The sequence below is a fragment of the Canis lupus genome, chromosome 13 (assembly GCF_011100685.1).
Source record: "Canis lupus familiaris isolate Mischka breed German Shepherd chromosome 13, alternate assembly UU_Cfam_GSD_1.0, whole genome shotgun sequence".
Lineage (NCBI taxonomy): Eukaryota > Metazoa > Chordata > Mammalia > Carnivora > Canidae > Canis > Canis lupus.
This window is the reverse complement of record NC_049234.1, coordinates 46,621,563-46,637,259: the sequence shown is the minus strand read 5'-3', so window position 1 is coordinate 46,637,259 and position 15,697 is coordinate 46,621,563. Positions and strand designations below refer to the sequence as shown.

The window sequence follows — 15,697 nt, the reverse complement described above, 5'->3', positions numbered from 1 at the left end:
GGCCTGCCTGGAGACCAGGGATCGAGTCCCATGTCAGGCTCCCTGCATGGAGCCTGCTTCTTCCTCTGCCTGTGTCTCTGCCTTACTCTCTGTGTCTCTCATGAATGAATAAATAAAACCTTAAAAAAAGAAAGTGCCACATTCGTAGGGTACCTGGCTGGCTCAGTTGGTGGAGCAGGTGACTCTTGATCTCAGAGTTGTGAGTTTGAGCCCCATGTTGAGCGTGAAGATTATTTAAAAATAAAATCTTAAAAAAAAAAAATGCCACATTAGCTAGAGTGAACCCTTGAGTGGTATCTAGAACAGAACTAGCATTTGGTAGTTATGCAATAAATGTTTGTTGAATGAATGAGACCTTATTAGTAAACATCTGGAAGAACAGGGTTGTAGGCAAAGGAATAGCAAATACAAAGACCCTGAGTTAGGAATACACTTTGACCCATTCAAGGGACTGAAATCAGGCCAGTGTGACAGACTAATGGATGAAGTTGAGGAGGTAAGAGATGAATTTGTACGTAGATAAGGAACTTAGATTTTAGTGTAATGGTTGTGGGAAGCATGGAAAGGTTTTGAGAAGGAGAATGATATGATCTGATAGTTTTAGGAAGTCACCCTAGTCCAGCCATCCTCAGTTCTTGCCTGAATTATGTAGTAGCCTCTCATCCAGAATTCAGGTCCATTCTCTACAGTGAGTGATTTTTTTTTTTTTTTTTTAGTGAGTGATCTTTTTAATGCAATGTGATCAGGTCAGTCTGTTGCTGAAGATTCATCAATTGTCCTTGGAAGAAAGTCTGCAATCCTAATGTAGGTTATCAGGCCTTGGGTAAGATTTGACATAAACTGAGGACAGTGGCATACAAAATCTTTATACTCCATTCGTATGTCTCATTTCCTCAAAAAGGTCTCAAATTCTCTTTCAGGACTCCTGACCATATGTTGCTCCTGCCTGGACTGCTCTCACTCCATTCTTTAACTGGCCAACACCTATTCCTCTTTTGGGGTTCACTGTCACATCTTCAGCCACCCCTTGACTGCCACACTTCCGCACTCAGACCATGTTAGGTGTTGCAGTCTTCCAGAGCGCCCATTCTCTGCTTTGTCACCTCTGTGGGAGCATGCTCGGTTCCAGCTTCCCTGCTAGATTGCTAGCTCCATGAGGGCAGGGCCCACTTGCAGCTGTGGTTGGCCCACAGAGAGGGCTTCTATGTGGAAAGAAGGAATGGATGAAGGACTGCTTTCCAGTACCAAGGGTCTACCTCATATATTTTTCTGTGTTTGTTTTCTCTCCTATTGAGATGAAGGTTAACGGATAATTTTGTTAAATATGAGGTAATTGTTTAAAAAAGTAGTCAAGAGGAAAGATGACTGTTGAAAGCTCTGTGAGTAATTTAATGGACAAACCTACCTTCAGAGCTCATTAAATTCACCACTGATGGAAACCATTATTCCCTGCTGTGGAGAACTGTGACTCAGATTGCTCTATGTTTAAAATTAGTTGATAATCTTTGTTGTTGTTATAGCTGTTATCATTGTATTCCTGTTAGAATACTGTGACTGTTACTGCAAATCCTGTGAGTGAGCATAACTTCCCATGCACGCCATGAAGAAGCCAATTCTCTGAGTTTAGTCACAAGATAATGATGTACATTCATATTTCACCCTTAGTCTCCTAATTGCATGCCTTCCATTTGACTGAAGTAGCACCATGATTCAACATTCAGCCATCCCTTAAAAATTAATGCTGTCCTCTTTATATTTTATTTGGTGATGACTATTTCCTGTTAGGTTCTAGCAGACTGCATTTGACATTTTGTGCATGCCAAACCGAGGCAGCTTCTAAGATTTCATTTATAGTTGAGTAATTCTGGTGAATAAAGAGCCAAGAATTGACTGAAGAGAACATATCTTCATGTACAGAACATATCTTCATGACACTTAGAAAAGCTAAATCTAGCAGGTTATTATTATGTGTATATTGCTGGCTTCTAGTCTTCTTCAAACATCACAATTTGGCATAATAGTTTAATTTTTAAGATACTACAAGATACAAGATAATCAGCTGATCATAAAAGAACGTACATTTTGCATATATTTGACATTTTATGTAGTTACTGACAATATTGGAACTAATTAAATTTCATAGTCATAGAATGGATTTTTTTTCATAGGACAAATATCCTGCCTTGTATTGTATATTTCAAGGAATCTATTGAAAAAAATTGTTTTCTAGTAGCTATGACGAAATGAAATTAATCTTATTGGGAAACTTGACTTTAAAAACAGAGAAAAGGGTAGAAATTGTTTAATAAATTCTGCAAGCTGTTGGGAATGTTATTTCATTAACATTTTATTACTATCACTGGATTTGAGAAAAAGAAAATAATTTTAATAAAATAAATAACAGCATAGAATATTTACCCATCTTTAACTGAGTGTCACAAAGTTAGATTGATACCTGTGGGGATGCTTGGGTGGCTTAGTCTGTTAAGTGGCTGATTCTGGATTTTGGCTCAGGTCATGATCTCACAGTCCTGAGATGGAGCCCTACATGGGTCTCCATGCTCAGTGGGGAGTTTGCTTGAGGATTCTCTCTCTCCCTCTAACCCCTGCTCATACTCTCCTTCTCTCTCTCAAATCAATCAATCAGTCTTTTAAAAAATCTTAAAAAAAAAAAAGTTACCTGTGAACTTGGAGAACCAGGGCTTAAAAGAAACTATATATATTTCTAGTTAGAAATCCAAGGAAACTCAGACATTAGCATTCTAGTTCAAACCTTTTATTTTACAGAATGGTGTGGAATCATGCATGGTTAGTAAATGGATTTTGGAGTTCACAGGGACCTGGGTTCAAATCTCTACTTATTGGTTATGTGATTTGGGCAAGATATTTCATCTCTTTAAGAATCAGCTTTCTCTCTCACAGAGGAAGACATAGACATGGCCAACATGCACATAAGAAAATGCTCGGCATCACTTGCCATCAGGGAAATACAAATCAAAACCACAATGAGATACCACCTCGCCCCAGTGAGAATGGGGAACATTAACAAGGCAGGAAACCACAAATGTTGGAGAGGATGCGGAGAAAAGGGAACCCTCTTACACTGTTGGTGGGAATGTGAACTGGTGCAGCCACTCTGGAAAACTGTGTGGAGGTTCCTCAAAGAGTTAAAAATAGACCTGCCCTACGACCCAGCAATTGCACTGCTGGGGATTTACCCCAAAGATACAGATGCAGTGAAACGCCGGGACACCTGCACCCCGATGTTTATAGCAGCAATGGCCACGATAGCCAAACTGTGGAAGGAGCCTCGGTGTCCATCGAAAGATGAATGGATAAAGAAGATGTGGTTTATATATACAATGGGATATTACTCAGCCATTAGAAATGACAAATACCCACCATTTGCTTCAACATGGATGGAACTGGAGGGTATTATGCTGAGTGAAGTAAGTCAGTCGGAGAAGGACAAACATTGTATGTTCTCATTCATTTGGGGAATATAAATAATAGTGAAAGGGAATATAAGAGAAGGGAGAAGAAATGTGTGGGAAATATCAGAAAGGGAGACAGAACATAAAGACTCCTAACTCTGGGAAACGAACTAGGGGTGATGGAAGGGGAGGAGGGCGGGGGGTGGGAGAGAATGGGTGATGGGCACTGAGGGGGGCACTTGACGGGATGAGCACTGGGTGTTATTCTGTATGTTGGTAAATTGAACACCAATAAAAAATAAATTTATTATTAAAAAAATGAATCAGCTTTCTCATTGATGAAATGAGGCAATGGTACTTATCCTGGAGGGTTGTTATTCAATAAGTATTGCCTATGACATAGTAAGTTCTCAACAAATGAAAAAAAAAAGAACAATTAATTGAATTACCCAAGGTCACTGAAGCAGCCCATAGCTCTTTGAGGGTATCCCCAAGCTCTAAACCTTGCTTCCTTTCTTATTGACAATGAATGTTGGGCAAGTGGCTTCCTGTTGTCTCAGTCTTATTAGTGGTCAAATAGCTAGAGGCCATTTCTTCTTCTCTCTTTCCTAAGGAGAAAGTAAATGGTAAATAAGAGCTAGATTGTAAGTAATACCTCAGGACCATTTAGACTGTAGGTATTTGTCTATCTGTTTGTTTGTTTGTTTGTTTCTTTCTTTCTGAGAAAGAGCATGGACAGGGGGAAAGGTGGAGGGAGAAGCAGACTTCCCGCTGAGCTGGGAGCCCGATGGAGGCTCCATCCCAGGACCCTGGGGTCATGATGTGAGCCAAAGGCAGACACTTAACCATCTGAGCCACCCAGGTGCCCCAGTTTTTGCCTTTTCAGTTATATAAATGATATTTATGCAGAATAATTTAAAATTCAGCAAAGTGGGAAACATAGAGGGAAACATTTAAAGAAAACGGAATAAAAGTGGAAAATGACTGGCATTGTATAGCAAAGTGACTGTCAGTGGCTATGGGTGACCTACAAGGGAAGTAATGTAATATTTTTTTTTCATTTTCTTCATTTTTAAAATTTAAATTAAATTGATTAACATATAGTGTATTATTAGTATCAGAGGTAGAGGTCAGTGATTCATCAGTTGCATATAACACCCAGTGCCCTCCTAATGTCTGTCACCCAGTTATCCCCTCACCCTCTCCCCTCCAGCAACCCTCACTTTGTTTCCTATGGTTAAGAGTCTCTCATGGTTTGTCTCCCTCTCTGATTTCATCCTTTTTATTTTTCTCTTCCTTCCCCTATGATCCTCTGTTTTGTTACTTAAATTCCACATATGAGTGAAATCATATAATTATCTTTCTCTGATTTCACTTAGCATAATACTTTCTAGTTCCATCCACTTTGTGGCAAATGGTAAGATTTCATTTCTTTGATGGCTGAGTAGTATCCCATCGTATATATACCACATCTTCTTTATTCTTTCATCTCTAGATGAACACCTGGGCTCCTCCCATAGTTTGGCTCCTGTGGACGTTATTGCTATAAACATTGGAGTGCAGGTGCCCCTTTGGATCATTATGTTTGTATCTTTTGGATAAATCCCTATTGGTACAATGCTGGGCTATAGGGTAGCTCTATTTTCAACTTTTTGAGGAACCTCCATGCTGTTCTCCAGAGTGACTACACCAGCTTGCATTCCCACCAACAGTGTAAGAGGGTTCCTCTTTCTCCACATCCTCACCAACATCTGTGATTTCCTAACTGGTTAATTTTAGCCACTCTAACCAGTGTGAGGTGGTATCTCACTGTGGTTTTGATTTGTATTTTCCTGATATGGAGTGATGTTGAACATTTTTTTTCATATGTCTGTTGGCTGTTTGTGTGTCTTCTTTGGAGAAATGTCTGTTCATGTTTTTTACCCATTTCTTGTCTGGATTTTTTGGTTTTTGAGTGTTGAGTTTGATAAGTTCGTTATAGATCTTGGATACTAACCCTTTATCTGATAAGACATTTGCAAATATCTTCTCCCATTCTGTTGGTTGTCTTTGGTTTTGCCAGCTGTTTCCTTTGCTAGTGAAAAGGTTTTTATCCTAATAGTTCATTTTTGCCTTTGTTTTCCTTGCATTTGAAGACGTGTCTAGCAGGAAGTTGCTGCAGCTGAGGACAAAGAGTTTGCTGCCTTTAGGATTCTCCTCTAGGATTTTGATGGATTCTTGTCTCACATTTAGGTCTCTCATTCATATTGAGTCTATTTTTGTGTATAGTGTAAGAAAATAGCCCAGTTTCATTCTTCTAAATGTGGCCGTCCAATTTTCCCAACACCATTTGTTGAAGAGATGGTCTTTTTTTCCATTGGATATTCTTTCCTGCTTTGTCAAAGATGAGTTAACCATAGAGTTGAGGGTCCATTTCTGGATTCTCTATTCTGTTCCACTGATCTATGTGTTTTTGTGCCAGTACCTTACTGTGTTGATGATTACAGCTTTGTAGTACACCTGGAAGTCTGGAATTGTGATGGCTCCAGGTTTCATTTTCTTTTTCAAGATTGCTTTGGCTATTTGGGGTCTTTTCTGGTTCCATACAAATTTTAGGATTGTTTGTTCCAGCTCTGTGAAAAATGTTCATGGTATTTTGATAGGGATTGCATTGAATGTACAGATTCCTCTAGGTAACACAGACATTTTTTTTGTATATTTTTTCATTGGAGTTCAATTTACCAACATATAGTATAACACCCAGTGCTCATCCTGTCAAGTGCCCCCCTCAGTGCCTGTCACCCAGTCACCCCCATCCCCCACTTTCCACTACCCCTTATTCCACTAGTCCTTTTCCACTACCCCTTATTCATTTCCCAGAGTTAGGAGTCTCTCATGTTCTGTCTCCCTCACTGATAATTCCTACTCATTTTCTCTCCTTTTCCCTTTATTCCCTTTCACTATTTTTTATATTCCCTGAATGAATGAGACCATATAATGTTTGTCCTTCTCTGATTGACTTACTTCACTCAGCATAATACCTTCCAGTTCCATCCATGTTGAAGCAAATGGTGGGTATTTGTCGTTTCTAATGGCTGAGTAATATTCCACTGTATATGTAGACCACATCTTCTTTATCCATTCATCTTTCGATGGACACTGAGGCTCCTTCCACAGTTTGGCTATTGTGGACATTGCTGCTCTGAACAGTGGGGTGCAGGTGTCCTGCCGTTTCACTGCATCTGTATCTTTGGGGTAATCCTCAGCAGTGCAGTTGCTGGGTCCTAGGGTAGCTCTATTTTTAACTCTTTGAGGAATCTCCACATGGTTTTCCAGAGTGGCTGCATCAGTTCACATTCTCACCAACAGTGCAAGAGGGTTCCCCTTTCTCCACATCCTCTCCAACTTTTATTTCCTGTCTTGTTAATTTTCACCATTCTCATTGGTGTGAGGTGGTATCTCATTGTGGTTTTGATTTGTATTTCCCTGATGGCCAGTGATGTGGAGCATTTTCTCATGTGCTTGTTGGCCATGTCCATGTCTCCTTTGGTGAAATTTCTGTTCATGTCTTTTGACCATTTCATGATTGGATTGTTTGTTTCTTTGCTGCTGAGTTTGATAAGTTCTTTATAGATCTTGGATACTAGCCCTTTATCTGATATGTCATTTGCAAATATCTTCTCCCATTCTGTAGGTTGTCTTTTAGTTCTGTTGACTGTTTCTTTTGCTGTGCAGAAGCTTTTGATCTTGATTAGGTCCCAATAGTTCATTTTGCTTTTGTTTCCCTTGCCTTCATAGATGTATCTTGCAAGAAGTTGTTGTGGCCAAGTTCAAAAAGGGTGTTGCCTGTGTTCTCCCCTAGGATTTTGATGGATTCTTGTCTTACATTTAGATCTTTAATCCATTATGAGTGTATCTTTGTATACGGTGTAAGAGAATGGACCAGTTTCATTCTTCTGCACATGGCTGATCAGTTTTCCCAGCACCATTTATGAAGAGACTGTCTTTTTTCCAGTGGATAGTGTTTCCTGCTTTGTCGAATATTAGTTGACCATAGAGCTGAGGGCCCATTTCTGGGTTCTCTATTCTTTTGCATTGATCTATGTGTCTGTTTTTGTGCCAGTACTACACTGTCTTGACAATCACAGCTTCGTAGTACAACTTGAAATCCGGCATTATGATGCCCCCGGCTCTGGTTTTCTTTTCCAATATTCCCCTGTCTATTTGGGGTCTTTTCTGATTCTACACAGATCTTAAGATGATTTGTTCCAACTGTCTGAAGAAAGTCCATGGTATTTTGATAGGGATTGGATTAAATGTGTGAATTGCCCTGTGTGACATTGACATTTTCACAATATTAATTCTTCCAATCCATGAGCATGGAATATTTTTCCATCTCTTTGCATCTTCCTCCTGTTCTTTCAGAGAGTAACACAGACATTTTAACAGTATTTGTTCTTCCAATCCATGAGCATGGAACATTTTTCCATTTTTTTGTGTCTTCCTCAATTTCTTTCATGAGTGTTCTCTAGCTTTCAGAGTATAGATCCTTTGCCTCTTTGGTTAGGTTTATTCTTAGGTATCTTATGGTTTTTGGTGCAATTGTATATGGGATTGATTCCTTGATTTTTCTTTCTTCTGTCTCATTGTTAGTGTATAGAAATGCAACTGACTTCTGTGCATTGAGTTTATGTCCTGCCACTTTGCTGAATTACTGTATGATTTCTAGCAATTTTGGGGTGGAGTCTTTTGTATTTTCCACATAGCATATCATGTCCTTTACAAAGAGTGAGAGTTTGACCTCTTCTTTGCCAATTCATATTCCTTTTTGCTGTTATGATTGCTACTACTAGACTACTAGTAGTATGTTGACAACAGTGATGAGAGTGGACATTCCTGTTGTGTTCTTGACCTTAGAGGAAAAGCTCTCAGTTTTTCCCCATTGAGAATGATATTTATTGTGGCCTTTTCATATATGGCTTTTAGGATATTGAGGTATGTTCCCTCTATCCCTACACTCTGAAGAGTTTTAATGAAGAAAGGATGCTATATTTTGTCAAATGCTTTTTCATCATCTATTGAGAGAATCATATGGTTCTTGTCCTTTCTTTTATTAATGTGTATTGCATTGATTGATTTGCAGATGTCTTTTGATTAGAGCATTTTGCACTTTTTCATTTGAGTAACTATTGAAAGATATAAACTTAGTGCCATTGTATTACCTATAAATTCACTCTTTCTGTATATTGTTTCCTTTCTTTTATGGTCTGTTACTTTCAGGATGTCTATTCACCTAAAGTTTCTCCTTTAATAGTTCTTGCAGGTCTAGTTTAGTGATCACAAATTATTTTGTTTTCTTTTTGTCCTGGAAGCTCTTTATCTCTCCTTCTTTCTGAATGATAGCTTTCCTGGATAAAGTATTCTTGGCTACATATTTTTCTCATTTAGCACCCTGAATATATCATATGAGTCCTTTCTTGGCCTGACAAGTCTTTTGGATAGGTATGTTGCCAGTCTTATGTTTCTACCTCTATAGGTTAAGGACCTCTTCTCCCTGAGCTGCTTTCAGGATTTTCTCTTTGTTTCTGAAATTTGTAAACTTAACTATTATATGTTGAAGTGGTGATCTATTTTTATTGACTTTGAGGGGGGTTCTCTGTGCCTCCTGTTGAATGCTTGTTTACTTCTCCAAATTGGTGATATTCTCAGCTATAATTTGCTCCAGTATACCTTCTACTCTACCCCCCCACCCCTGTTTCCTCTTCTTCTGGGATCCCAATTATTCTAATATTGTTTCACTTTATGATATCACTTATCTCTTGAATTCTCCCCTTGTGATCCTGTAGTGGTTTATCTCTCTTTTTCCTCAGCTTCTTTATTCTCCATCATTTTGTTTTCTCTATCATTAATTGTCTTTTCTGTCTCATTTATCCCTAGCAGTTCGCCTCCATTAAAAAAAAATTTATTTATTTATTCATTCATTCGTGAGAGACACAGAGAGGCAGAGACATAGGCATAGGTAGAAGCAGACTCCCTGTGGGGAGCCCGATGTGGAACTTGATCCCAGGACCCTGGGATCACAACCTGAGCCAAAGGCAGATATTCAACCACTGAGTCACCCAGGTACCCAAGAGCCTCCATTTTTTATTGCATCTCATTAATAGCCTTTTTTATTTCAACCTGATTAGGTTTTAAGTTATTTCTCCGGTAAGGGATTCTCTAGTGTTCCATGCTTTTTTTCAAGCCCAAGTAGTATATAATCATTATTCTGAACTCTAGTTCCGTCATCCTACATATATCCATTCTGATTAGGTCCTTGGCAGTCAGTACTGCTTCTTGTTCTCTTTTTTCAGGGGAATTTTTCTGTCTTGTCATTCTGTCGAGGGAAGAATAGATGAATGAGAGAACAAAATACTAAAACAACAACAAGGATTCTAGAGAATTATATACTAAACAAATCAGAAGAGATAAAATCATAAAATTTTAAAAAAGAAAAGAAGAATATCAGACAGGTGAACAGAATAGAGCAATACATTTGGTTCTGGGTGTATTTTGGTCTGTTAGAAGAAACTACATCCCAAAATTGTAAAAAAAAGAAAAACACATGTATGTGTATATATACATATATATATACATACACACACATTTATGTATACACATATATGTTTCAGATATGTGAAAAACATATGTATGTATATATGATATATACACATGTATGTATATATTTACACAATATATATACAAAAATTAAATACAATGAAAGGATAGAATGTAAGTGTAAAAACAAAAATTAAAAGACTTTAAGAGTTGATAAATTAGTTGAAGAGGAAAAAGAAAAAAATTAAAATTGAAAGACTAAATAATCATGAGAAAACAATCTTGAGTTCTATATACTATTTTCGCCTAGCCCTGGAGTGAGTTTTGCAGTTCTATGTGATCATTAGACTTAGTCTTAGCAGGATCCTCTAGGTGATCCTCTGGGGGAAGGGCCTGTTGTGTAGATTCTCAAGTATCTTTGCCCCAGGCGGAACTGTACCGTCCTTGCCAGGGGGCCAGGCTAACTAATCTGGTCTGGATTGTTCTACTGTGGCTTTTGTTCCCTGAAGGTTTTCTGTGGCTGATTCTGTTTGTATCATTATGAATTCGGCATTATGTATTGTTGACCTTTTCATATTACAAAATGAAGCTCCTGGGAGTGTTTATCCACACATGTATGCAAATATTTGGAAAAGAGTAATATAGTTCCAAAACAGACTTCCTTCAATGTCTTATGAGAAAATTTTGACCTTTGATTTTTTTTCTTACTGCTGCAGCTACTGCGATGTCTATGGAGTACTTAGTATGTGCCAGGCATTGTTATAGGTGCCCTAGACATACTAGCACAGTCAATTTTCGTAGTAATTTGCTGACTATGTATGATTATCATCCCTGACTTAACAGAGTAGGAAACAAGTACAGAGAGGTTAGGTAACTCTCCTGAGCTAATGAGTACAGAACCAGACCCTTTATAGTTTGGCTCCAGAATGCATGCTTCTACAGTACTGCCTACTACTAATCCATTACACTGGCCCTGTTGCGATAGCACTCTGTATATTGCTTATTCCCTCATCAGGAAAACAGAAAATTTGCACAGTTGGAAAGGATAAATAATTGAATTAAATACACTGTTAACGATTATAGTGTGTGGATTTAAGTTAACTTCTTCTGACTTACAAACTTTTACATCAGGAATTGATTTCATGTGAAGTTTCAATAGTGTCAAATGTCTGTTGGATCACTCTTATGAACCCCACTAGAGAAAGGCAGTGATGAACTCCCACACTCAACTCAGATGCTGATATAGGGGTAAGCGTGTAAACCACCACACAACAGTAACAGTGTGATTTGGAGAAGAAATGCGTGCAGGATACAGCAGACCTGCCAGTAAGTACAGTTGGATCTTCTTTAGAGCCAGTCATTCAGAGAGCCAGAATTAGTTCATGCATGTTAACTTGGTAAACTTAAAATGATTGTGGATGATGTGTGGGTCAGTTTGATGTGTTTAGGAAACTGTGTTGTTCAGGAAGAAACATTAGGAACTGTCACACATATCTAGACAATCAGAATTGTTTATAGTCACAAAATAATTTTCAAGGAAACATGCCCTGACTCTGCATCAGTGTTAGAGATCATGGAAACCTTATGTATTTCTTGTAAAATGTTTCAACAGAAAAGAGCCAAAGAGTACAAGCCCTGAGTGATGTTAGGGAATATAAGGAAATCAGGATTGTATGAGAAAAACTGCTCAGTGTAATTAAGTGAAAGTACCTGAATATATTACAATCCTTTGAACACATTGAATTTTGAGACAATATCATTCATAGCCATGAGTCACAGCCATCACAGCAAACATATCTACTTACATTTATTGTGAATCAGGAAAGTGCTTTGTATGCATTATCACAGTTAACCCTTACAACAGCCCTGTGAGGTAATCACTGCTGTTCCCTCTGTCTCACCGATGGGAAAATGGAGGAAAGCAGAGTTAGTTACATGTGCAAGGTTATACAACTAGCAAGCATTATTCATTTACTTATTCAGTATTTGTTGGGTATACTTACCAGGGCCCTGGTACTATTCTAGGGAGTCAGGACTTAGCAATGAGTAAAACAAACTTTTGTAGAAGGACCTTACCTTCTGTGAGGGAGGTAGACAACAATAGATCAACATGGAAACCTATGATCAGTCAGATGGTATTAAAGATTATGTAGAACAGTGAAGCCCAGGAAAGAGGAGAAGGTAAGGTGCGGGAATGGGCTGTTGTTACTTCTTTATACAGGATAGCAAGGGGGACCTCTCTGATAAGGCAACGTTTCAGCAGGCACTGGAAGAGAGAGAGGGATACATGTAGAGGAAGAGCATTCCTGGCAAAGGAGGGGAAGAGCTGCCTGTGCTTGGAGTGTCTGAGGAAGATCAGAGAGGCTGTTCAGTTGCTATGGGTGAAGGGGAGAATGGTCAGAATTTGAACCCAGATTTCATCTGACCCCAAAGCCCACATTTTAACCACTACAGTAATCTAATGGGGCAACCACAGTATTACATAACCCACTGTGATTTTGGAGACACTCTGTATTAGCAAAATGCCTGCTGTCACAGAAAAGAGGAGGACAGTGAAGGTCTACTCTAGAAGTTGTGTGTAGAGTCAAGAATATGTGTGAAATCCCTGTGGTTTGGGGAGAAGTGCTTTGGAGAACAAAAGTAGGGCACAATTATGGACCATAAGTTTGGAAATCTGGAAGTATACCTCCCCTGCTCAGATTACTTCAGTGGTTCTCTATTGTCTTCAGAGTTTTGGGGAAATTATATAGCTTTCCCAAAGACCCATATGAAATTGATCTAGTTTTGAGTGATGATAAAGACCGTTTTCATTACTGCTAAGCTATGCTGCTCTTTTTAGAATGAGAAAGCCATTGTGTAGTCCTTGGTTTCCTGTCACCTACAGAATGATAAGCCTTGGCAGGGAGGGCAGGGCCCTATGTAGAGTCGCTCCTTCCTTCCCCTTTGCCCTTATTTCTATTGCCTGTCTTCTTGCATCCTGGCATGGAGCAAAACAATACTCTTTAGTTCCATGTGCATGGGACTTTGTACTGAAATGACATTCTTCCTATTATTTTGTGCACAAGATTTTATATCCTCCTTGAAGATATAAAGACTGAGTTACAATTTTCCTTCCTAGACTGAGTTACAATTTTTGCCTTGGCTGCTTTCAGAGCTTACACATCTCTGTACTTGCTCATCATTTCCAGTGGAAATCATTCTTTGAGTCCCTGCCTTCCTAGCCAGGATTAGAGCCCTTGGTCTGCACTATCAGAAAAATCCAAGGAAGCATGGATCTGCCTCTTATCACATTTTGGGGCAGTTATTTTTCTGCCTCTTCTTTTGGGCTCTGTCATTGAGAGCTTATGCATCATTTTTAGCTCTATGGCAACCAACTGAGAAGAACACTTGGCATATAGTTATCAGTTCATTTCATTTAAACCTAGAATATTAGATGCTGAGTTCTAATGATGACAGTTTTGTTCAGAGCAAAATAAGTAGAACATGTTGAGCAGTGATGTTAATTCACTCAGAAAAAAATAGATGGTAATAAAAATAGTACTACTTAATGAAAGATTATTTTGTGCCAGATATTAAATTCATTGCTGAAACACATTATTCCATTATTCTAAATGAAATTCAAACTTGAAAGGTATACCTTATTAGGTATAACTTTAAAGCTAAATTAATGTCGTATTAGAACTTTTAAAACTAAACTTAAAAAAATGCATTCATTTTCAAACTCTTGCAAACTGGATAGTAGGAGGTGTTAGTGGGGCTTTAAGTGGAGGGAAAATGTCCTTAGAAAGGGACAGTTGTCATCTTTGTTTTTTTATACTCAGTTTTTAAAGCGTTACCACAAATGTGTATACTTGGCTACATGCAGAGATCTTCCGGAAGGAACACTGTACTCATTTATAATTTGAACATGGCATGGTGGGTGAGACAGAGGGCTGTTGGAAAAGTGAGCCCAGATGAAACCTTGCATAATGCAGCGCTTCGTGCTGGATCAACGGTTAATTGTAAAGGCTTCAGAAGTGCCATCCTTACAACCTAAGGCCCAAAGTGGGCTGCTTAAGGCCATGGTTGCTTTGCCTAATTCCTGACTTTCATTCAGTAGAAAACCCATTCATTAGGAATTCTATTGAGTAGTTTTGGAACAGGAATGCTTATTGCTGTTTGCTTTGTGTTTCCCAGACAAGTATGCTCTCTCAAACTGATATGCTTATAATCACTGCTAAATCATTTTTAGACATGTTTTTAATTTTGGCTTACAAACCATTTATATGTTACTCTAGCAATGTTGAATTATAGTCTGAAATATTTTTAAATGCAAATCCTCAAAGCAATTTATCATACACTTTTCTCATACTTCTCATAGTACAATGTAGCTTTTCTTCCCCGTTTCTGGGGGGAGGGCTTGATTTTCTTATCTCCTTAATTTCTCAAAAATTTGCACTGATTAAAATGGATTAGATATTCTTTATTTAATCCTAAGACTTAAAGCCTATCAGTAGGAAAGGTTACATTAGTTCTTAGAAAGGATATTTAAGAAATTGTTTTGCTTTCAACTCTTTTCGTTATCCAGTAGAAATTTATTCTAAAGCTCTTTTGTGGTTTTATTGCAGTGACACAGCTGCCAAAGCTCTGTGGGAAGCCTTACTGAGCACCAAGCATAAAGAGGCAGTGATGGAAGTCCGGAGACATCTAGTGGAAGCAGCAAGCAGAGAAAACCTGCCAATCAAAATGAGTATGGGTAAGTATATCCTCTTCTAGGACAGACAGTGATCACAGGCTCTGGGGAACTTGACTTAAGCTTCTCTAAACTATGGGCCAGTCTGGCCAGTATGTCATCTCAGTGAAAGTATTGAAGACATTTATAAGCTGTTGAGAGAGTAGGCAAGGAGTATGGACACACAGCCCTCAGGGTTCAGCAGTGACCCTCCTTTCTTAGACTCAACTTTGGGAACTCCTTGCTTACAAAGAGTAACATATTTAGTTTTTTTATTTGATCTGGAGCTATCAAAATTCGGCTGGACCACCTCCTCTTCATTCTGTTCCATTACTACTCCGCCCCTTGCCCCCACCCACTTATTGTGGATATGAAGGGTCTTTCATTAGTTTGACTTGAGTGAACTACTGTGCTGACGAAACAGTTGAGTGGACAGACATGTTCTGACCTGGCCCTTCACTCTTAGCGTAGTCTGCTAATTGTCTACTCACACAAGTGCTGTCTCTTCTCCAACCAAGGTGTTACATACTACATCTTTCTCATTTCTCAGGCTTTTTTTTTTCACATTCACTTTTGTCTTCAGTATTAGAAGAATCTGGCTGCAATAGAATTTGAGTTTTAAATGACTTTTTTCTTTTGGCTAAAAAAAATCAGAGGACTCGTGTTTTGATTTTAGAAAAGGAATCTGATGTTTTACTTATTTTTAAAATTAAATAATTTTCTTAACATGGAAATATTTAAATATGGACTTGAATCTGGTTAATAGGTAGAATTTAATTCTGAAACTTTCAGAAGTTTATTTCTTTAAAAATAAAAATTTTCTCTTACCATCTTATTGGATGGGAAAGTTTTTCTTTGCTGAGATTTGTAGCCCAAGTTCTTGATTATTTATAAGTATAAAAATCAAACTATCAAGTTGAAATAGAAGAATGAAATTTTAAAAGTAAAAGAATGGGTGAATATAGAAAGGGAAAAA

At 38.3% G+C, this 15,697-nt stretch overlaps 1 protein-coding gene across 6 annotated transcripts in view; it reads left to right on the top strand.

Moving 5' to 3' along the window:
• The window catches only part of SCFD2 (sec1 family domain containing 2), a 413,820-nt gene that overhangs the window by 53,381 nt on the left and 344,742 nt on the right, over window positions 1-15,697 (top strand). For all 6 annotated transcript variants that reach the window (XR_005369014.1, XR_005369016.1, XR_005369015.1 and 3 more), the window contains exon 3: window positions 14,618-14,745. Coding sequence is in view for 3 of the 6 variants with exons in the window: in XM_038556084.1 (XP_038412012.1) it covers window positions 14,618-14,745 (128 nt within the window). In the remaining 3 variants the exon portion in view is untranslated. The remainder of the gene's footprint in view (window positions 1-14,617; window positions 14,746-15,697) is intronic.